This window comes from Octopus bimaculoides, chromosome 25 (genome assembly GCF_046866305.1).
Source record: "Octopus bimaculoides isolate indiv1 chromosome 25, ASM4686630v1, whole genome shotgun sequence".
Lineage (NCBI taxonomy): Eukaryota > Metazoa > Mollusca > Cephalopoda > Octopoda > Octopodidae > Octopus > Octopus bimaculoides.
The window spans coordinates 1629967-1655071 of record NC_142952.1 but is presented as its reverse complement, the minus strand read 5'-3'; the positions used below and the strand labels follow the sequence as shown (position 1 = coordinate 1655071).

The 25105-nt window shown below is 37.0% G+C and overlaps 1 protein-coding gene across 1 annotated transcript in view; it reads right to left on the bottom strand.

Moving 5' to 3' along the window:
- LOC128250676 (uncharacterized) overlaps positions 1-25105 on the bottom strand; it is a 39662-nt gene that overhangs the window by 7449 nt on the left and 7108 nt on the right. The window contains exon 2 of the mRNA XM_089342348.1: positions 2419-2536. Within this exon, the coding sequence (XP_089198474.1) occupies positions 2419-2494 (76 nt within the window). The 5' untranslated portion in view covers positions 2495-2536. The remainder of the gene's footprint in view (positions 1-2418; positions 2537-25105) is intronic.

The window sequence follows — 25105 nt, the reverse complement described above, 5'->3', positions numbered from 1 at the left end:
TTACATATATGCATGTTTGTAGAAATATATGTGTGTGTGTGTATGTGTGAGTGTGTTTATGTATATATATATATGTATGTAGAGAGAGAGAGAGAGAGAGAGAGAAACTCACACACACATGAATACATACATAGATACATACATACATGATGGTGGTCGTCTACTCCTTATGCAGAGTTTGGTCACCACCTCCTGTACCAACACCTTAGAACCATGATGGCATCTGATGTGGCTTTTTAAACCAGACAATATTCTGAAAAGACATCCACATAAATTGCACATCCGATTTGGACCACCAAGAGCTGCAGATAAGTTCTGATTTTTGTGGATCTTAAAATGTCTTTTGAGGCCTCCGTTAGATTTGCAAACCTTCTGACACTTTCCAGAGATTTGGCAAGGAGCCTTCCAGAAGCAACTATCCGCAGCCATGGTTTGACAACAGTCTCCAGCGGCTTCACATAATCGTCTGAATTTAGTCAACTGCCGGATGAATTCCGGCGTGCAGAGGCATTCAGAACGCTTGCTGTGTCCCTTCCTGCTGGCCATGGTTTCTTAGTTTCCTTTGTAGCTGTCCATGATGCTTTTTACAGCCTTTACAATGTTCACAGAGCATTGAGCAGCAATCATGATGTCGACATATTGATACTAGGCGCGAATCGTCATGATACGAATAACTCTTTTCCAATATTCAGATGGCTTCCAATACTCCATGTCAGCTAACTTTTTCTCAACTTTAATCTTTACGTTCTCAAACATCGTTAGCCTTTGAACAAAACATCAGACTGTCCCTGGAAAATGGAGACATACAAATCGTCAAATTTACTTCGAACTCCCTGTATATGCCATTGCATATGGTTGTATTTCTATTCGTGAGTGGGTTGTATTTCTATTCGTGAGTGAGTTGTGTATCACCATATTTATATTTAAGAATACGTGTTTATGAATATATTTGAATCACACCAAGTTAACAGGAATCACAATAACATTTTTTTTAAATTCCAAAATTCTCTTCAAAATATAACGATATTCCTGAAAATCCACCTCTACGCATCAAGCAACAATAAACCTTTTAGTTGAAATACATAATAACACATTCAAATCTATTATATATAACAATATAAATATATTTATATCCTTAGACGTTATCCACTCTCACAATTAAAACGAATTCAGTGTAAATAAATTGCATATTTTTCCCATTGTTAAGATATTTCTACAGCCAAAATGTATTTGCAAAGTAGCTTTTATTTAATATGCACTTGTTTTGACATATTTGTGTATTTACCGTTTCAGCATATGGGTCACCATAGGAACTTAAATATTCTTTGATAGCATAATTTTCATTTACTATTCAAGAAAAACATTTTTTTAGGGCATTGAAGTCTTCAAGGCGGCGTACAGGCAGAATCGTTAGTGCACCGGACAAAATGCTTAGCGGCATTTCGTTCGTCTTTACGTTTTGAGTTTAAATTCCGTCGAGGATGACTTTGCCTTTCATCCTTGGAAAGTCGATGAAATAAGTACCAGTTACGCACTGGGGTCGACTAACCACCTCCCCCAAAGTTGCAGGCCTTGTGTCTATAATAGAATGGATTATTAATCCTGTCGATGTAATCGACTTGATCCCTTCACTGAATGTCAGGCCTTGTTCCTGTACTTGAGAGGATTATTGACCCTTTTCAAAGAAGCGAACAAGCGGAATCGTTAGCACGCCGGACGAAATGCATGGCGGCATTTTCGTCCGTATTTATGTTCTGAATTCACATCCCACTGTGATGGACTTCAACTTTCATCCTTTCGGAATCGATGAAATTAAGTACTAGTTGAGCACTGGGGGTCGTTGTAATAAACTAACCCCCTTTCACCAAATTTAGGGCCTATAATAGAAAGGATTATCAATATGCCGAAAAAAATGCATAGCAGCAGGATTCGAACTCAGAACTCAAAGAGCCAGAAGAAAGTCTGACACGCTGACGATTCTGCCAGCCTGCCGCCTTCTACAGAAACTACCGACGTAACTTCATATTGGCTTTAAATTTTTGAACAAGGTCAGCAGTTATGGGGCACGGGGGTAAGTCGATTACATTGACCCCAGTACTCAAATGGTAACTCCTTATCGATCCCGAAAGGGATGAAAGGCAAAGTCGACCTCGGCGGAATTTGAACTTGGAACGTAGTGACGGACGAAATACCGCAAAGCATTTCGTCCGGCCTGCTAACGATTCTGCCAGCTCACCGCTTTATTACGTAACGTCATATAAAAAACATATTACATCTCATAATGGGAAATTATTGAGTGAAATATTGGAATACATTAACTGTGACAAAGACATTTATTACATGTGGTAAAGAGACTTGTTATACGCGAAATGGGAAATTATTGAGTGGTGCGAGAACTTACGTGATTGAAGAACTTACCATTTGTGAAGACGACGAAAAGAATTGCAAAAAATGGTGGAATTACTTTTGGAATGTGATATTGTTTTCTGGCCATGTTTAAGGAAGTTTTTCACAAGCAACGCTGATAACATTCTTTCTGAAAGTACGAAAAGCAAAGATTGAATTCAAAAAACATATTCATTTTTGATTTAATATTTCACATATGTATATACATATATACAGTGAAGTCTCTTTATACGAACACATTCAGCTTCAGAGACTTGTTCGTTTACCAAATTGTTCGTTATACGAGTATTCTTTTATTCTTTTACTTGTTTCATTCATTTGACGGCGGCCATGCTTTTTGTCGAACAAATCGACCCCGGGACTTATTCTTTGTAGACCTGGTACTTATTCTATCGGATCTCTTGTGCCGAACCGTTAAGTTACAGGGACGTAAACACACCAACATTGGTTGTCAAGCGATGATGGGGGGAGGAACAAACACAGACACACGAATACACACACACACACACACACACACACACACACACACATATATACGATGGGCTTCTTTGAGTTTCTGTCTACTAAATCCACTCACAAGGCTTTATATATCTATCTATCTATCTATCTATCTATCTATCTATCTATCTATCTATCTATCTATCTATCTATATGCATACACACACACACTCATACATATATACATGCTTACATAGACATACCAGTTCCTCAAACACTCACCTACCCACCGACAATCACCACGTGACCAAGACACCATCTTTAAGCGAGTTCTACTCCGGTTGTTATCTTACTTCATAACAGGTATCACTGAACCATCCTATGGCGATATCACCCACTCTCGCATACACACACACACACACACACACACACACACACACACACACACACACACACACACACACACACAGATACAGCTATCGATGGTTGTGTAATCTAACACGGCTATTAAACAATTATCAGCGATTAATTATCTGCAATTATTTCTTAACTTTGTTAACTTTCTTAATCACCATGAACTATCAATTTCATTTCGAGATCTCTATCATTTTGTGTGGATAGGTGGGGTGTTATAGGGTGTGTGGGTGGGTTGTAATGGTCATGCCCCTCTTAAGGACCTTATTATATAATCAGTGAAGTAAATGGCTTTGACGAGGGTTCGAAACCTCAGCATCCTCGATCTAACAAGATAGTATCCGTGTTAACGATGGAGACACTATTAACGCGTGATAACAGTCACACACGGCGGTGTTATGAGATGATATGCAATATCCGACATCCTGTTCCGGAAAGCTTATCCGTAATCATCTTTTTATAATTATTATTATTATTTTCCTGGGCTCTAAGATGCATAAAGCCCGGATGTCCGACTTCCGTGACGTACAAATGACCGAAATCGTAATCTACCTAACTGAACGGAATACCGGTCCGTTTCAGGTTCCAAGACCGGAAATTTTTTAGGGAAATGCACAATTCGATTAAATCGACCTCAGTATTGTTGGTACTTCATTTTATCGACCGCAATATCTTCTTTTGATAGTATAAGCGTAGGAGTGGCTGTGTGGTAAGTAGCTTGCTTACGAACCACATGGCTCCGGGTTCGGTCTCACTGCGTGGCACCTTGGGCAAGTGTCTTCTACTATAGCCTCGGGCCGACCAAAGCCTTGTGAGTGGATTTGGTAGACGGAAACTGAAAGAAGCCCGTCGTATGCATATATATATATATATATATATATATATATATATATATATATATATATATATATATATATATATATATGTGTGTGTGTGTGTGTGTGTGTGTGTATGTTTGTGTGTCTGTGTTTGTCCCCCCAACATCGCTTGACAGCCGATGCTGGTGTGTTTACGTCCCCCGTTACTTAGCGAACTCCGAACCATCTGACTGGGAAGCAAGCTTCCTGTCACACTGCCACGCCTACTCCTAAAAACTTTTCCTGGAGGTGCACTGCCGAAACTTGGGGTGTGTTTAATCTGGCCGTGTGGTCTTTTACACCATCGAATACAGTAAATGATGAAATGTTGCAGATGTAGATGAGATTAGTAATCGGACCTTTATTTGAAGATGTTTGTTCTAACAAACAGACAGTTTATTTTAGAGGCGAAACATCTGAGAAAAACAGGGTTGAAAGCTTATAACAAACTAAATATAATTCGTTCTCGTCATCTCGAGATAAGGCACATGAAATTTTCTTATCGCAGTTTACTTAGCTGGGGAATAAGGAGCCCCGTCCTCACCATCAATAATCACCGTTTTTAACACCACAAACCACCTTTAATAACAATACCACCGACACCATCATCACCATTAACAACATCGCCATTTCCAATACTAGCACCAACACATTTAACACCAATATATATGTGTATATATATGTGTGTTTATATATATATATATATACATATATATATATAGATATAGATATAGATATGTATGTATGTATGTATATATATATGTATATATATGTGAGTGTGTGTGTATATATACACATACACATATATGTAAATGCCTACAGATGTGGGTGCGTGTCCCACAAGCAGCTTCCGACTATTTCTAACCAACGGGATTTTTCAACCCAATATTTTCATGCTATTATTCATAGCTTTACGTGCTTCGAGATCCACTGTTTCGAAAGAGAATAATTCCACTTTCTCTCCAAAGTTTAGAAAACATTTTCATGACGTCATCAATGCACACACACACATACGCACACACACATATATATAGAGAGATATAAATATAGATACAGGTACACACACGCACATGCACATGCACACATGTATACACAAACACACGTGAACATGGTATTACTAGTGTGACAATAAGAAATGCGTTGTTACTGAATTAACAAAGAGATGAACGCAAAGTAGGAGAAACGGATGAAAGAAGGTCGGTGTTATTGAGTCATAATATGTTTATTGTTACAACTTGTGGCGGACGCGTTCGCCCGATGACGATGCAACGGAGTGATGACAGGACGGTTTCTGCTCTTTGTAGTTGTTTGATTGGATAGAGTTTTTTTGGGGTAACACGTGAATGAGAGAGAAAAAAAAAAAAAGACATAGACACATTACATGCATATGGGTATTTCTCTTTCCTTCTCTTTCACTTTCCCTCTCCAACCCCTCTCTCTCTCTCTCTCTCTCTCTCTCTCTCTATATATATATATATATATATATATATATATATATATATATATATATATATATATATGTGTGTATATATATATATATATATATATAGCCCGATGCTATAGTAAAAGTTACTCGCCCAAAGTGTCACGTAGTGTGACTGAATCTGAAACCGTGTCGTTGTGAAGCAAGCAACTTACCACACAGCCATGCCTGCGCATATATATATACATATGTATGTATGTATGTATGTATGTATGTATGTATGTTTGTATGTATGTACGTGAGTTTGTGTGTGTGTGTGTGTGTATGTTTCCTCATCCACCGCTTGACAACCAGTGTTGGTATTTATGTCCGAGTAACCTCACGCTTTGGCAAAAGAGACCGATAGAATAAGTGCAAAGTTTAAAAAAAAAAGAAAGTAAGTACTGTGGTCGAAACATTCGACCAAACCTTCTTCAATGCGGTGCCCCAGCATGGCCGCACTTTACTGAATGCAACAAATGAAAAAGGGGTTTATAACCAGTGCAGTCAGATCTGAATTGAAAAGCTGTTGGATTTGCGTTTTTCGTGTCCGCTTTGTTGGTCTGCGAAGAAGCGAGGCATTTTCTCTCGTCGGTGACTTTGCATTCTCCTTGGACTTTCGTTTGATGTCAAAAATACATATTTAGAGAAAAAAGATTGTGTGAATAAAATGATTAATGTGAAAACGGAAATTGTTGACATTGCTGGTAAATTTTTTGTCTTTTATTTTTTTGTTTTTTCATTGGACAGCGGTCAAGCTTGGACAGCGCCTTGTAGAATAGTGTTTAGTTGAACACATCGACCTCAGTACTCTTCTATCGAAAAACTATGCTACTGGGACGTAAACAAACTCACACCGGTTATCAAACGGTAGTAGTTAGGGAAGGAGGGAGCTAACACAAACACATTCACACAAAAATATACGCGAGTGGCTGTGTGGTAAGTAGCTTGCTTACCAACCACATGGACCAGGGTTCAGCCCCACTGCGTGGCACCTTGGGTAGGTTCTTCTACTATAGTCTCGGGCCGACCAAAGCCTTGTGTGTGGATTTAGTAGACGGAAACTGAAAGAAACCTGTCGTATATATATATATATATATCTATATATATATATATATATATATATATGCTGGTGTTGTAATTCGAGGTGTGTCCAAAGGTGTTGTGCAAGAAGTGCAGGGGTCATGTCTCTGCTGTTCTTTTGCACCCAATTAGAAACCTCCACCAATCACGTTCATCTGTGAGGCAACATGACCCACACAGCTAACTCTTCCTTTTCCGTATGTTAATCATAGTTTCTAATAGTTAATTCGAGACATATAATAGGCAGGTGGTGGTGGTGGTGGTGGTGGTGGTGGTGGTGATGGTGGCGGAGAAATTCTATCAATTGTTTAATGATTTACGTTGAACAGGTGATAAGTAGCCTGCGTTACCTGACACTACTTTTCTAGTTGTATCTACCACAACTACAACCACAACCACAACCACACCCACCACTACCACCACCACCACCACCAAATCCCTCAAGACTTACATTGTACTTTCTTTGATAAAATAAAAATCACAAAGAACATATTGCGTAACGTGGTCTGAGATGGTCATGGCTGGGATGACTTTGATCATGTTTGTTCAACCAGAGATGACCTAGGGTTAAACAACAGCAACAACAATAACAACAATCTTGAGTGAGGTCATGTAATGGACTTCTACATGGCTAATCGTCCGGCGACAAATTTCAATCGAGACAAGTCTTATGGTTTTTAAAGGACATTGAAAAATATATCTTCTATGTATTGTTTGTAAATAAGACGATGTGGTCATGTCTGGAACGCTAGAACACTAATCATATGGTCACAACAGATCTGAGGTGGAACAAAAGTGACTAAAGCTACTACTACTACTACTACTAAAGTACAAACCTACAGGATCAGTCATCCATGTTAATTAGCAACGCCTCATTGGTTAAACAGCTGCTTGGTTATGAAGAGAGGAGGAGAAAGAGGGAGGGGTTTGCTACTGCAGGACACACAAGACCAGTGAATCAGTCATAAGGAGAAATAAATCACAGATACTGCGTAATGTGTGTGTGTGTGTGTGTGTTTGTGTGTGTGTGTGAATGTACGTGGGAGAATATATATATATATATATATATAAACTTTTACTTGTTTCAGTCATTTGGCTGTGCTAATGAAGAGTTTTGAAGAATTTTTAATCAGATGAACTGCTCAGTACTTTTTTCTTTAAGCCTGGTATTTATTCTATCGCTCTCTTTTGCCGAACCGCTACATTACGCTGACGTATTATAAAAAGTTGTTACTGAATGGCACGAGGAACATTCTAGTGAAGACGAACATCTTATCTGGCCACCACAGTCCCCAGATCTCAATATTATTGAATATTTATGGTGCATTTTAGAAAAAACAAGTCAGGAGTCGATATCCTCCACCATCATCACTACAAGACGAAAATTCCTTAAACAATTCAAACTTTGTACGAGTAGAATTCAAGCTGTAATTACTGCCAAAGGCGGTCCCACCCCATAGTAAAATAAATTTGTTTGAAATTTTAAGGTGCTTCCATTATTTCGTCATAAATGACTGAGAAATAGTTTGATGAAATTTTATTCCAAAATAAAAAAAATCAAATATCACAACAAATTGTTTCGTAACTTAAAGACATGTAAATAATTTATATTATGATATTTAATAATAAATAAATTACTCACATGCCTGCATTAATGCAAAAGATCTCTCAAAAAGAACGCAGAATTTAAGCTACGTTCTCAGTCAACGAAAGTCTTTGTGAAATTCTTCATTATTTTAAAAGATTCCTTGCACTTTGCATCGATGCAAACATATAAGTAATTCATTTATTATTATTATTATTATTATTATTATTATTATATATATATATGTATATATATATATATATATATATATATATATATATATATATATATATATATATATATATATATATATATATATATATATATATATATATATATATATATATATATATATATATATTCAGAGGCAACAACTATTGAAGAGGTTGCAAGAAGCAACGAAAATTTTAGAAGGAAAATAATAAATGAGTGGAAATTGAACCGATGAGTGCGTTGATTAAGAAGACACATATATGGAGTGGCTGTGTGGTAAGTAGCTTGCTTACCAACCACATGGTTCCGGGTTCAGTCCCACTGCGTGGCACCTTGGGCAAGTATCTTCTACTATAGCCTCGGGCCGACCAAAGCCTTGTGAGTGGATTTGGTAGACAGAAACTGAAAGAAGCCTGTCGTATATATGTATATATGTATGTGTGGTGTATATGTTTGCGTGTCTGTGTTTGTCCCCCCAACATCGCTTGACAACCGATGCTGGTGTGTTTACGTCCCCGTAACTTAGCGATTCGGCAAAAGAGACCGATAGAATAAGTACTAGGCTTACAAAGAATAAATCCTGGGGTCGATTTGCTCGACTAAAGGTGGTGCTCCAGCATGGCCACAGTCAAGTGACTGAAACAAGTAAAAGAGTACATATATATATATATATATATATATATATATATATATATATATATATATATATATACATATACACATATATATACACTTTTTTCCATATATATATATACGTATGTATATATGCTTATATCTCCTTCTGTCTGTCCCTCTCTCGTTTTGTTCCCCATCTCTCTCTCCCACTCTCTCTCTCTCTCCCACTCTCTCTATCTCTCTCTCCCACTCTCTCTCTCTCTCTCTCCCACTCTCTCTCTCTATATATATATGTGTTTGTGTGTGTCTGTGTGTGCGTGTGTGTGGTGTGTGTGGTGTGTGTGTGTATGTGTGTGTAGGTGTATGTGAAACGAAGAAGAGCACTATAGAAACAGATACGACCAAATACTACTACTACTACTACTACTACTACTGCTGCTGCTGCTGCTACTACTACTACTACTACTACTACTACTACTACTAATAATAATAATAATAATGATAAATGTACAGAAGTAATAAATACTGCAAAACAAAGGGAAAGTATGAGATGGTGGATGGGGAGAGAGGGGGGAGTGGGAGAGGAAAAGGGGGGAAATAATAGAAAAAGATAAAAATAGAGCAAAACACTGGGAATGAAAACAAATGTTCCCCACCCCCATCTCAGCCATACGACCCCCGCCCCACCCCAAGCGCTCACACTTGCATACGTGTTTCTCCAGCTCTCTCTCTGTCTATTTATCTATCTATCCGGCTATCTATCTCCACTCCTCTCTCTCTTATCTATCTATCTATCTATCTATCTATCTATCTATCTATCTATCTATCTTTCCAGTATGCCTGTATACATTCATGTGCGTTGACTGCAGCATCAGAGCAATTTAACTCTTATTTCTAGCATGGTAGGTGTTTCCTACAGCCTTTGTCATTTTTAATGACAATTAAAAATTTCTCTTTTGGTTCTACATTGTTAAACAACTGTCTAATTTAATTATTTATATATATATATATATTTTGTGGACAGTCGGTCCAATCGACTCCAATACTCAAGTGGTACTTTATTTATCGACCCCGAAAGGATGAAAGGCAACGATAATAAGAATAATAATATTGATAATATATATATATATATATATATATACGTGTATGTGTATGTACATATACATGTATAATATATATGTATATATATATATATATTTGTGTGTGTATATGTAGATATATGTATATATATATATATATGTGTGTGTGTGTGTGTGTGTTATGCATGTGTGTGTATCCATCCATCCATCCATCTAGCGTGTGTGTGTGTGTGTCTGAATAAATGCGGGTGGCTACCCGTACAGGAGTATGTTAGACCAACGAAGATAGCCCCCCCCTCCCCTGTTGGAGGGGTAGTTGGAGGAGAAGAGCTCAATCAACAAAGATTTTAGAGTAAATATAGTTGCCATGGTTACTGAGTTACCTGGGTATTGTGGGAGCGGGGTGTGGGAATGGGAAAGTGGCTATTATTTCCCCCCATGTCTATATTTTATACTCTTTTCATGTCACCAATGTGATTAATAACTTTTGTGCATATGCCGCTGTTGTGTGTCACTTGAACGCCACACACGAACATATATACTTACGCACGCACACACACACACACACACACACAAACACACACACACACACACACACACACCCGAGCACGCACGTGCTACGATGATCCTCGCCTTTATGCGTGTGTAAATAATGTGTACAAATACACATGTATTTTATGTATATATGCGTATGTGTGTATATGTTTTACAGAGTAAGTTTCATACATACATACATACATACATACATACATACATACATACATACATACATACATACATACATACATACATACATACATACATAAAGGCGGCGAGCTGGCCGAAACGTTAGCACGCCGGGCGAAATGCTTAGCGGTATTTCGTCTACCGCTACGTTCTGAGTTCAAATTCCGCCGAGGTCGACTCTGCCTTTCATCCTTTCGGGGTCGATTAAATAAGTACCAGTTACGCACTGGGGTCGGTATAATCGACTTAATCCGTTTGTCTGTCCTTGTTTGTCCCCTCTGTGTGTAGCCCCTTGTGGGTAGTAAAGAAATAATACATACATACATATATATTTAATAATAATAATAATTATATCTATATACATACACAAACACACACATACAGAGATATGTATGTATGTACGTATGTATGTATGTATGCGCGTATATATCTATATACTTAAGGGCCGAGAGTTTCGAGCGTTTTATCTATCTATCTATCTATCTATCTATCTATCTATCTATCTATCTATCTATCTATCTATCTATCTATCTATGTGTCTGTCTGTCTATCTTATTTGTCTATCTATTTGTGTGTGTGTGTATGATACAACACAAACACACACACATGCATATACGTAAACGCACACAAACTCATTCACGTGCTTATCTCTATCCCCAAAGACTTGTCAAATTTTTATAGACACTCTTTCCATCTATTCCTCGGCTTGTGTGTCCACTCATTTATGGCTGGTCTTGTGTATCAAGCCAACGAAAAAATGACAATAAGGCTGCCTTAGAAAAACCAGTTTTTCAACTACAAATTGCTCTAACAATATTCTTCAGTTATTAAAGCTTTCCCAGCCATTTCTAATCACGTGTCATAAACAGGACTTGCGCCGATCGTCATGACAACCAAAATATTCCACCATGAGTTCCATTTTAGAGTTGGCGTTCTTGTTTAGTCTTAGGCAGTCTCAGAGCAGTGTGATGCTTATGGTTAACCCCAGGTCAGCCTGGCATTGTAATTTAGCCTTGAGTAAGTCTAAGAATTGTTTGGCGTTATAGTTTAGTCTCGGGTCAGCCTAACAAATGCTTAGGGTGTTGTGTGGCCTCAGCTCAGTCTAAAAGGAATCACGATTCTGATGATATTATTTAGCTTCTGCTCATTTTAATGTTTAACGTTGTTCTTTAGCCTGGATGATCTTGATAAACGTCGTCCAGATTAATCCTGATTATGCAAATCTATGATCGAAGACATAAGGGCCAGCATCCTTATCTACAGAAAACCAAAGTTACTGGAACATCGACGACAATTCAGAATCGGTAAGACCTGGAAAAGGAAGTCCTTACCCCCCAGGGAAACATGTAACACGTTAGGTCCCGATCTAAAAATCAAAAGAGAAGCGGAAGAGAGGACGGCCTAAAAAACACACCCATAAAACTGGGTACGGGATACGGGGTAGGGCTGAAAAAGTAGGGAGCCAACGGGAGAGAAGCAGAAAAGGCAGACCACAGTAGGGGAAAAGTGGAGAAAAGACATCAATGGCCTTTACTCCAGCAGGGGCAAAGGGTTTAAGTAAGTACGGAGAAAGATTCTGTTGCGTTTTAGCTGAGTAGAAGATAAAACGAAAGGGCGAAATATCTGAGGAGAAAGGTCTGTAAGGCGATATCAAGAAAAGGAATGTATCAAAGTATGGATACTGGAAAAGAGGGCGCCACCAACTAATAATGAAGGACATCGAAGAAGTAAACGGAAGTTGTTGCTGTGAAAGAACGAGCTGGATGGTTGACCTCATTCACTAGACAGGTGATTCTCAACTGGGGTCCATATGAATCCTAAAGGGTCCATATAAGATTTATGGTGGTCCGTACAAGCGAAATAGCAAAATGGGGATCCGTTGTAGTATTTTAAGGGTTCATGAAAAAACTTTGCATTAGACGTATTTATTGCAAGAAACATCTAGGTTTCTTTCGCGAATATTTTACGTAGTTTAAACTATACAAGTGAGTGAGAAACAAAAGAGGGATTTTGAAAGAAGTATCTATAAAACTAGTTTTTAAACATCGAATAACTATAGGGGGGGGGTCCACCAGAATAAAAGATTAATTAAAGACGTCGTCCAGATTTTTAAAATGCTTGACATCATCCACCAGACCTAGAGTTAATCCGACGTTTCTTCAGCATTTTAATTAAATATTAAATTAAAATTAAAATCGTGTAATGACTTATGAATCATCCTTTAAATTGCTTAAGTGTTAAGCTTACATTTCTAACAAGGTATGATTTAAACTATCCTATAACCTCAACTTCCGCTTTTGTTACCTTTACATTTTTTTTTCTCTCTCTCTCTCTCTCTCTCTCTCTCTCTCTCTCTCTCTCTCTCTCTCTCTCTCTCTTTCTCCTGCCTCCTCCTTCTCCGTCTCCTCCCTCCACCATATTTCTTTCATACGCAAATACCCAGAGTTTTGTCATCGCTGCACACACGTGAGTTTCTCATTGGTTTTCAGTTCACCACAAGACGTTTACTTATTCAAATCACGTGTACTGCGATCGGAACTTCAATGATTCCCCACCACCACCACACACACACACACACACACACACACACAACACCATGCATATACATAGATTGAATTTGTTTGTTTTTTTTGTCCTATGTCAAAAATAAATGACTGCAGACATTTAGTCTGCAACTAAATAAATAAAGTATTTATGATTAAAACAAGAATTTCCACCATTATTTCATTCCCACTTCTTCCTATACATTCTTCTACGTCACTTGAAAATTATAAATTTTAAGGAATTCATTTCATATTTAAAATTCTGAACAAAAATTTACTTGTTCACTTTCCACCCGTCAAAGTCACCGTTCAATACAATGTAGGTGTAGGGCGGCGAGCTGGCAGAATCGTTAGCACGCCGGGCGAAATGCTTAGCGGTACGTTCTGAGTTCAAATTCTGCCGAGGTCGACTTTGCCTTTCATCCTTTCCGGGTCGATTAAATAAGTACCAGTTACGCACTGGAGTCGATGTAATTGACTTAATCCCTTTGTCTGCCCTTGTTTGTCTCCTCATTACAGCCATTACAACGCCACAAGTGGCACACATTTCGGCTCCTTCGAACATCGCTTACCAGTAAATCAACCTCACGAGTTCGAGCCAATGGAAAAGTACATCAGTAAATTAATAAAATGAATTGAAGATGAAATGAACTAAATAAAAAAAGGGGGGTAGTTTCATATGATTGTTCGATATGCTAGAAATAGCGACTAAATCTCCCTCAAACCATGGTGCTGTTTGTCCTTCGTGAACGAAATGCAATTGCACGTAGAAAGAGAAATAACAATGTGAGCAGTGAGGGAATTCCATCCGGTAGACACACAGGGGAGAAAGGATTTGGCACAGTAGTTAGCGTGAGGAGGATAGGCAGATGGTTACAATACAGGGGAGAAGAGAAGGAAAGAGAATCATTTCGGGTTGCCTGGGAAGAGGGGACATGAGATGAGTCAGCTCTAAGGGGCAGAATGTACCAGCAACAGAAAAGAGAGAGAAAGGAGACACTTCATCCATGGGCCGAAGGCTGGAGTGCGTTAATAAGTTATTCTTGGTTAATCTGTTGGGCACACCGCTCCGCCAATTATTTTTTCTTTTGGGGGCGTGTTTCCCGGATGTTTGTGCAAGTACTTTCTTTTGCGGAAACTAATGAATAGGATTTCCTACTCGGTGATCTAACAATGTAGTTATGTATATATTTGCTTGAATAAGAGAAACGACGACGAAAGCAAGCAATATAATTGTGTCTGCATGAAAAGGGGAATCGAAGGACTATATAACAATAACAGCTGCACTGGATCAATCATTGTACGTGCTTAGAGCATCAAAGGAAAGAGTAGGGGAAACCACAAAAATGGTAAATGGTTTACGGCACAAAAAACCATCACTTTAAACTTGTTAAAATAACATTCGGGATGCCTTATCTCTATCAAACATAGAAGCAGATGTGTCACGTAAGATTGATTGTTGAGGATCTCACTAAAGACTTTGCAATTAAATAAAAGGTAGGAGAAAACTTTTCAAATATAATTTAAGTTGAGACAAAGAAGCATTATATTGAGTTTTGTTTCATTTTGAAAAATTCAAATTTGTTTTTTGGTTTATTATTGGTTAATGATGATATACTTTGAATTACATATATATGGGGACACCAAAACCTTTTAAGTGCTTGGGGCCTCAATGGGTCTTAAAGTGGCCCCGAATTGCAGGCAGTGCAATCGTGTCTGCTCGACCAAGATATTAATACAAATGGAGACAAAACAACAGCGACGAGGAGGAGGAGGAGGAGGAGGGGGAGGAGGAGGGGGAGGAGGAGGGGGGAAGGAGGGGGACTACGACGACAACAACAACAACAACGAAGTGTTTAATGATGAGCTTGCTTGGCCAGAGGAGGCCCGGGGCGAAACAACAGCAATAAGCTGTACTGAGATAACTCCGTCCATGCCAGACCTGCGCTAAACAGCAACAACAACAACAACAACAGCAACAGCAACAGTAGGCAGAGGCAGAACAGTTAACCGCGGCAGTAGCAGCAGCACAACAATAGCAACAACAAAAACATCGAGAGTAGCAACCGGGGCGCGGTGAAATAAATCTCGTACCAGTTTGGCTGGAAGAGTGCGAAGTGAGATGTTAACTTGTTGCACAACGCAGACAGAGAAAGTAGGAGTTCCAAAACCTGTCTGAAAGCAGAAGAGATAGCAAGAGAAACTGCAGGAAGAAAGGAAAACACGACAAGGAGGAAGTCGTCGTATTTCTGTCTCTGTTGATGATATTTTCGTAATTCTCGCCAGAGAAATAATTCACATGAAGCAGCTTTGTCACTGCCCATTGACGGTTGCATTTTCTCACATGCCTACATACAAACAGAGCGGCACACACACACACACATACACACAAACACACACACACACACACACACACACACACACACACACACACACACACACAGGTACTTAAATCACACAAAAGAAGCACATGTCCAGGTATGTGCTTATCTATTCATCTATTTGTCATCGTCTAAGGCTTGTAGCATAGAGTAAAAATAAATTTAGACGTAGCGCAGGCGTTATCTGATATAGAGGTCTCCTTCTCTCTCTCTCTCTCTCTCTCTCTCTCTCTCTCTCTCTCTCTCTATCTATCTATCTTACTCTCTCTATCTATCTATATATATATATATATATATATATATATATATACATATACCGAAGTAAGCACATAAATGCGAAACAAGGTGGAAAAAAATGGTACTCGAATACCAGAGGAATGCTTTTTGTGATATTTCTGCTGCTTTTTAATAAAGTGTATATATATATATATATATATATATATATATATATATATATATATATATATATATATATATATATATATATATATATATGTATATATATACATATATATATATATCGTAAGACTGTATTCAATATAGAGACCTGTAGAATTATTTTAAATAACAGCTAAAGCGATCAAAAACATCACTCCGTGTTTCTTCTTTCTGGAGGATAGTGAAGAATTAATGCTTTTAATTATTGAATATGCTACGCACGATTCTACACACACACACACACACACACACACACACACACACACACACACACACACTCTCTCTCTCTCTCTCTCTCTCTCTCTCTCTCTCTCTCTCTATCTCTCTCTTCTCTCTCGAAATGTTAGAATAGAAATAATAAAATAAAAAAAGCGTTGAATAATGTAAAAAGTATTTTTAAAATGACATGCTTCCGTTACATTTTGTCGTGTGATACCATCTTTCTTTTTCTTTTACTATTCTGACAATCTGTTGATCATGATATCATGTTACACATTCACTGAATTAACACAGCCTTGACTTTTGGCGCAATTATCGATCATACTGTCACGTGACCTCATTTGCAGACAAAACATGCAGCTGTTATCCATGTTAATTTTTGGCTCGACTGTCATTCAAATAGTCACAACACCCCGTAACCTTGTGATGAGCTTTAACCAGCAAAACTACACCTCAACTGATTGCAAGTTTAACCATAATCTCTCTATAAAAGAGAAAGACTTTCCATCTCATGTCAGCCAAAGTTCAGGTCACTCCAGTCCTACTTTTGAAAATCATAAAATCTTGAAACCGGTTTAGTAAAACATAAAAAAAAACTCTAAACTACATTTCTTCATGCTTCTCGTACGAAAATATTAGAATTGAAATTATCAACAATATGTGAATTTAGTAAAAAAAAAAAAAAGTGGATAAAATATTGAACAGAGCAAATTTCTTTTCGTGTGTACATAGTTTTATACCGTTTTAAAATTAATATTTCATTCATATCTTTGAAAATATTTATTGTTTTGTGTTCCAAATTTGTATAACGTTTGCATGTATCATATATTTTATTCAGTATAAATTTCGTTTGATTTCCTTCGATATTATCAGAGTAATAGCAATTTTACTGAAACTTTTTAGTTGTGTACATACTTCTGAAAATAGAATGTAATAAACAAGTTATTAGCGCTTTAATGGGATGGGAGAAAGTCATAATGTTTTGGGCGTTTGTCCTTTGTTTCTATATTTATAGTCATTGATATTTGGTGTGTGTCTTGGTAAGTCCTAGTTTTATATCTTTACGAGTGCTTTCACATGCATGGTCATATCTGTGCGTGTCCAAGTTTGCAAATACACATGTGTGTGTGTGTGTATGTATATACGTATATATACTTATACGTATATACATAAATACATATACGTATAAGTATATATACATATATATATACATATGTATAAGTATATATATACACTGCAGTGTTTAGAGTCAATCTTTCCCAAGTGGCTTCGCTCTACATGCTTTAGCTTCGTTACTATGGCAATAGTCCGGGTACTTATTGATCAGACCTTATGTGTATGTGTGTGTGTGTAATACACATATGGACAGATAGATAGCTACATAGATATATAGATATAGATATATTATATATGTGTGTGTCTCTAGTTTGTCAACGAAAGAGACGGAGTATTCAGTACTTGCGAACAATGTAATGTTTATTTAGACTCAATTTTTTGATTTTTGTATTGTTTTTTTTTTTTTTGCAATTTGAATTTCCTGCGATTGCAATCATCGGGTTATCTGACGATCGCAATAACGCGAAACACGAGTGACGTGGAAAATATTCAGTTTAAATAAACTACACGCACGCACACGTGCATACACATACACGCACGCACGCACTCACAAACGCACACACACACACATATATATACATATACATATATAGTTTTTGTTTCCTTTGTTGGACAAAAATATAAACGTGCTTAGCACAAAAGTGTGTTGAGAATGTGTATAATCTGTTGTATTTGAATTCACGAGTAATGCAAACAGAGATTACTTGTCCGAACCACGGTTTCGGTCAGTTGACCTTTGAGTGTTAAGTACACATCAGTGGATCGATATGTATACATACATACATACATGATTGCATACATACGTACGTACGGATGTATGCATGGATCTGTGTGTGTGTGTGTGTGTGTGTTTGCACTCCGCCACCGATCGACAGTCGGTGCTGGTGTGTGCGTTTACGTCCCTGTAACTTAGCGGTTCAGCATAAGAGAGCCTATAGAATAAGTACTAGGCTTCAAAAATAACAAGTCCTAAGGTCTATTTGTACGACTAATTATATGTATATATATATATATATATATATATATATATATATATATATATATATATATATATATACATATATATACATATATATATATATATATATATATATATATATATATATATATCCATATATATATATATATATATATATATATATATATATATATATATATATATATATATATATGTGCATACACGTGCAAGCATATTTATTTACACTCAGCTCCTTATTGCTCCTTTCCATCAATATGTTGACACTCACTCACACTCACACTCACTCACACTCACACTCACTCACACACACACACACTGATCGATCGATTCTACCTTTTGCCATTCGGATGTCGTCATTCGATTACTTAATCTCTAAACAATCATATTTTCCTTGCACTAATAACTGTACTAATTCATGCACAAATTCAGTGATTCATACATCACTACTCCGACGAGTACAGGACGATTTGATTCGCTGAACGCGGTTGTCCCCAGGACTTGGCGATAGATAAACAAAAAAAATGGTGACATAATATTTTAGTCATTGTTTAACACATAAGTGTCTTCTCACCTGATATATGTTTCTGGTTAGTAATTTCATGAATTCATTAATTAAACATATTAACACTAATAGATGACTCTATCTATAATGACCCTCTCGTCTGCTACCCCTTTCTCTCTCTCTCTCTCAATATCATAAGTGATTTCATTCGCTGAGGAGCTGACCCCGGACTTTTAGATAAAGCAAGATGAAAAAATATTAGTCATTGTCTGATCTGAGCGTTTTCTTCCCTCATAAGTGTTTCTACTTGGCGTTTCTACGAATTCATTAATTTAGTATATTAAAGTTAATAGACATTTATCTGTGTTTATAATAAACACTCTCCTTATCTCTCTTTTAGGCATAAGTTTGTGTATGTATATATAGGTGTAAGTATATATACATGTGCTTGTATGCATATAATTATATATATAAACATATATATATGCACGTATATATATATATATATATATATATATATATATATATATATATGTATAGTCCACAAGTTATTTTTTATTCTCTCTGTTTATTTCCACGTGCTCCTTTCTGCTGAAGAGCGTCGGCTCGAAACGTAAAAGTCGTTCTCAGTTTCCCGAGCGTCAAACTAATACACCTGTTTGTTGTTTATACACTTGTCTTCGTCTTTTGTTTTTCTGTAAATTTCAACTATATATATATATATATATATATATATATATATATATATATATATATATATACGTATGTAGATTTACTCACAAACACTATTATATATATATATATGTGTGTGTGTGTGTGTGTGTGTGCCCGTGTGTCCGCATGTGTGTATATATATATATGCATGTATGTACGTATGTCTGTGATTGACTGGAAGAAAAAAAAATAAACAGAAGCAACGAAAGCTGCAATCACATAAGTATACGTTCAACAAGACATTGGAAAGTTGAGGGTGACTTGACAGAGTGACTCATACTGGCTTTGTTTCAACTAACATTTTGCAATGAGTTCGTAACCAGCATGACTAACGTTGTCACAGTGTTGTAAACATGGAATATACACAGTAATCGACACAAAGACATTCTGTGCAGCCAATACCTAAGTTTGTATATATATATATATATATATATATATATATATATATATATATATGTATGTATGTATGGGAGTGAGGCAGAGAGAGAGAGGGGGAGGGTGAATGGAGGGCAGGAAACAAAAGTATGATTATGAGAGCGGGAGTCAGGTGGCGATCACCAAACAAAAGCATCTGTTAAGGGGAAAAAATCGAAGCAAAATAAGAAAAAAAAAGATAAAACAATTGAGATGATGGATGGGGCAGCACCGCTTTTATCGTTGTTGTTGTTACCATAGTCGTCATCATCGTCATCATCATCATCGTCATCATTGTTATTATTATTGTAGTTGCTACTAGTGTTGTCTTAGTTGTTGTTGTTGTTGTCATTGCTTAGTCAGAGGGGGGTGGGGAATAAGGAAAGTGCTTATGTCCTTATAATAGGGCAGGGCCACGATAACCAGTGAAATTGGTGGTGGCGGTGGTGGTGGTGGTGGTGGTGGTGGTGACGGTGATTATAGTGGTTGTCATAGTTTTGTTGGTTGTCAGGGAGAAATAAATCACATCTCACATTTATGTTCTCCAACCGGAGACCTGGCCCCATGGCATACAACATCGTGGCCTCTGTTCAAAGCGAACCAATAGTCAGGTAACTTTATAAAAAACGGTTGGCAGTTTAGTATGCGTGAATAATAACTCTTTCTTAGTTTGACACGAGGCCAGCAACTTGGAGTGGTGGGCGGGGAGGTTAGTCAGTAACATCGTCCCCAGTACTTGACTGGTACTTTATTTTATCGACCTCGAAAGGATGGAAGTTAAAGTTAGTATCGACATAAGTGTGCATGTGTGTGTGTGTGTGTGTGTGTGTGTGTGTGTGTGTGTCCGTCCTTCACTGTGTTAATATGTGTTTGTGTAAGTGTCATTCACTATGTTTTGTGTGTGTGTGTGTCTGTAAATACGTGTGTACGTAGTGCATCAGTATTTCAGTATATGTGTATATGTATGTGTCTATATATATGTGTGTGTATGTACGCGTGTGCATGTATGTATGTGTATGCACGTGTATATCTATGAGTGTGTGTATGTGTGTAATCCACTAGTGTCTGCATGTATGAATGTACGTGTATGCTGTTGTACATGCGTGTGTGTGTGTGTGTGACTGCGTAATCCACTATGTTATTATATATTCGCGTGTGTTTGCGTATGTAACCCCCCCCACACACACACTGTGTTTTTTGTTGTATAATAAAGAAAGAAAACAAAGGCACTTGAAATGCTTCTTCAAACGGAGATTATACTTGACTGATATAAAACTTCAATTACAATTGGGTTTTTCCTAAACCCAACCAGGCCCTTTCTTTCTAATTCAAGGTTGGCTATCCGAACGGTTTTGAGGTTAGCCTCAAGTAGGAAAAGGTTGAGTGATGTCTCTTAAACTTGACCTCCCCTCAACTTTGAGTGTTGTGTTAGTGAAAAATTCGCAACATTGTGAGAATATATTTTAACTGCTTTAAGCCAACGGATTGCTGCCATGCGGACCACCGCTTTCAAAGGTTCAGATTTCGGTAGATGGAAATTGGAAGAAGCCTGTCGTATATATATATATATATATATATATATATATATACACACACACACACACGCATGCACACATGTATACACACAGCTGAATAAAGTTACAACATGGTCTGGCTCAAAGGAACAGATTCTTGTAGATCCTCCAAAGACAATCTCCCTATTTTTAGGATTCGTGGCTGTCTTACAACTTCAAATGAAGGAATTTGAGAGATCGCGCTTCCGTTTATGTCTGTAAAACTTTGGATAACGCGGATGTTAGTCGTAGACTTAATACAAAGAGACACTCCGCGTACGCACACATATCATATAGACATACATACTCATATGCATGCATGCATCCGTACGTTCGTTCGTACGTACGTGTATGTGTGCGTATATATATATATATATATATATATATATATATATATATATATATATATATATATATATATATAAACGTATCTCGTATATAAACTTCATTTTCTGAAATCAGTATCACTTAAGTAACATCGTGATATCGTATTCGAAAAGGTAGAACTGTAAAAGACATTATCGCTTGACACATTAAATTTTAATTTTAATTATGATAGATAGATAGATAGATAGAGAGATAGAGAGAGAGAGAGAGAGATAGATAGATAGATAGAGAGAGAGAGAGAGAGAGAGGGGGGGGGGGAGGGAGATTATTTGTGAGGTAAATAAGTTAGAAAATGTAGTACAGTTAATGTACCTGAATGCTCGTTTAGGTTTATTGATGCGAGAAAGGACTTCTATTCCGGTGTTCCGATTGCCTCGCCTCTCGTTGAATAAAATTCAATGGAAAATACTTGAGAAATACTCCTCTAATTCAACAATTGTTTTGTTTCTTTATTTTTCGTTTATTTTTCTGATTGTCAGAATGAATCACAATCCACGCTTTACGTTGGTGTAATGACTTCTGAGAGAGCAAACATTTTCTTTTTCTTTTTTTTTTTATATTGGATACTTTAAAAAAATAAATAAAATCAATAAAATTCTTCGGTTGCTGTAGTTGTGGAAAGAGTTTTCATTGAAATGTATTCAATTTAGAGGAAATATCATAATCTCCCCACAGTTTCAAATCGAGAGGGCCAAACAATGTGATATTTTGTTTAAATTTATTGGTTTACTTCCGCATTCAATTTTATAGTAAAGGTAATAAGACAGCTATTTTAAAACAGCCATTTGCGAGGGACGAGACGTTCATGTTCACAGACAGCCTAATATGAGTACCTCACTTTACAGAAGCACTGAAAACGTGCGCGAACATGTTCTTTAATGACGCCATTCGTTGAAGATCGTAACATAATGACTCATTTGTTCATATTCTACCAAGACTATTGTATTCTTGTGCAAATAATTAATTCTAGTGACTGTATTGTCCATTTAGTTATTTCGGATATTTACACATATTGTTCAAACGAATTAGATCTCCATTTATTCAAATAAATATGGATTCTTTTGAGCCGTCATTACCGTTTTAAGGGTAATTCTCGGTTGTCCCTAAACTGTGGACGCTCATAAATAAGCTTTTATGTCTGTGAAACTTTGAGTAATGTGTGTGTAAGTCATGGATTATTAATATAGGGAGACACCCTCGTACACACACCAAAATACATATGTATACATACGTACGTACATATACATATGCATATATACGTATACATTTACGTACGTACGTACACACACACACACACACACACACACGTTGCACGCCAGACGAAATGAAGGGATGAAAAGCAAAGTAGACCTGAGCAGGATTTGAACTCAGAACATGAAGAGCCGAGACGAATGGCGTAAAGCATTGATTTTTTTCTTCTTCCGGCGCTCTAACGATTCAACCTGCTCGCCACCTTAAGCCCAGCTTCTATAATCTTTTCTACTCTAAGCACAAGACCCGAAATTTTTTAGGGGGAGGGGGCCAGTCGATTCGATCGAACCAGTACACAACTGGTACTTAATTTATCGATCCCGAAAGAATGAAAGGTAAAGTCGATCTAGGCGGAATTTGAACTCAGGACGTAGGGGGCGGACGAAATGCCAGTAAGCGTTGTCCCACGGCGTGCTAACGTCTCTGCCAGCCCGCCGCCTTAGCCCAGCTTCTATAATAAACAATAGAAATTTTTATAATAAACAATAGTTTGTTTTTAGCCTTGTGTATTGTCCTGAACCAAATTAAGCTTCCTTTGTTTCGTAATCGACATCCTACATTGCGTTCTAAATCAGAAACGCTACAATCGTAAATTTATTCTGAAGCTCTTTCATTATTTTACTTGTTCCAGTCGCGACTTTGCTGGAGAAATACTTTGAGCAAGTCATGCATTGACTTGTGCGGCCGTTAGTGCACACTTACAACAAAGAATTAGAGTAGTTTCTTGTTTTCTGAGGAGAGCCCGACCTCAGCCCTGGAAACGGAATATTTCTGAATTATGATACTGTGCCTCTGCTGCTTACAGGGATTATTAAAATGGGGGGGGGAGATTTAAATTGATTAAAATTAATTAAATATTAAATAAAGTGCTGTACAGCGATTATTCGAATGGATAATAACCAACGTAAAGTGGTCGACTGTAATTAAAATTTCACTCGTAATGAGGAGAAAAGTTCATTTGTTTAAAAATTAAATCTGATAAAAAAATGCAAGGGAGAAAATCCTGTATTTAAATTTATTGAAATTAATTAAGATTGAATATAAATTTGTTTACAACGATTATTAAAATGAGTGATAACTGACGTAATGTGGTGAACTGTAATTAATTAAAATTTCACCAGCAACGAAGAGAAAGCATTTGGTTATTAATAATGGTCAAGAAATGCAAGGGGCACAATTCTGAAATCTAAATTGATTAAAATTAGTTGAATATGAAATAGTGTAGAGGATGTGTTTTATTTTTGTCAGTGACAACAGTTTGTGCTCTTATCAAGTACACGATTCTCACTCTTACGAATGACTTATCAGGATGTCGAAGCTTGATGTATGTCAAAAGGATTTTAAATGATAAATGCTTTTCAAGTTTTCTGTAGTTACCTTCTCAACCTTGTTCTTCATTGTCTTGCAGTGCCTGAGAATTGTCTATACAATTAATGACCAACCTATATTTGGTATCTACTTCAAAATTAACCCATTATTTACTAGAAACTTTGCCCACAGTTCCCTCTCACAAAACACTCTTAAATTACTGCCCCTCCCCTCAATATTTTCAGATTTTGTTTTTACTTACATACATACGTACGTACGTACATACATACATACATACATACATACATACATACATACATAAGGTGATTTATTTCAATGCTATAAAAAGAAACCGAAAAATAATCCTGCGACCATTTGATGCTGTTACAAATATTATTTTGACGAAGTTTATCCAGACTTAA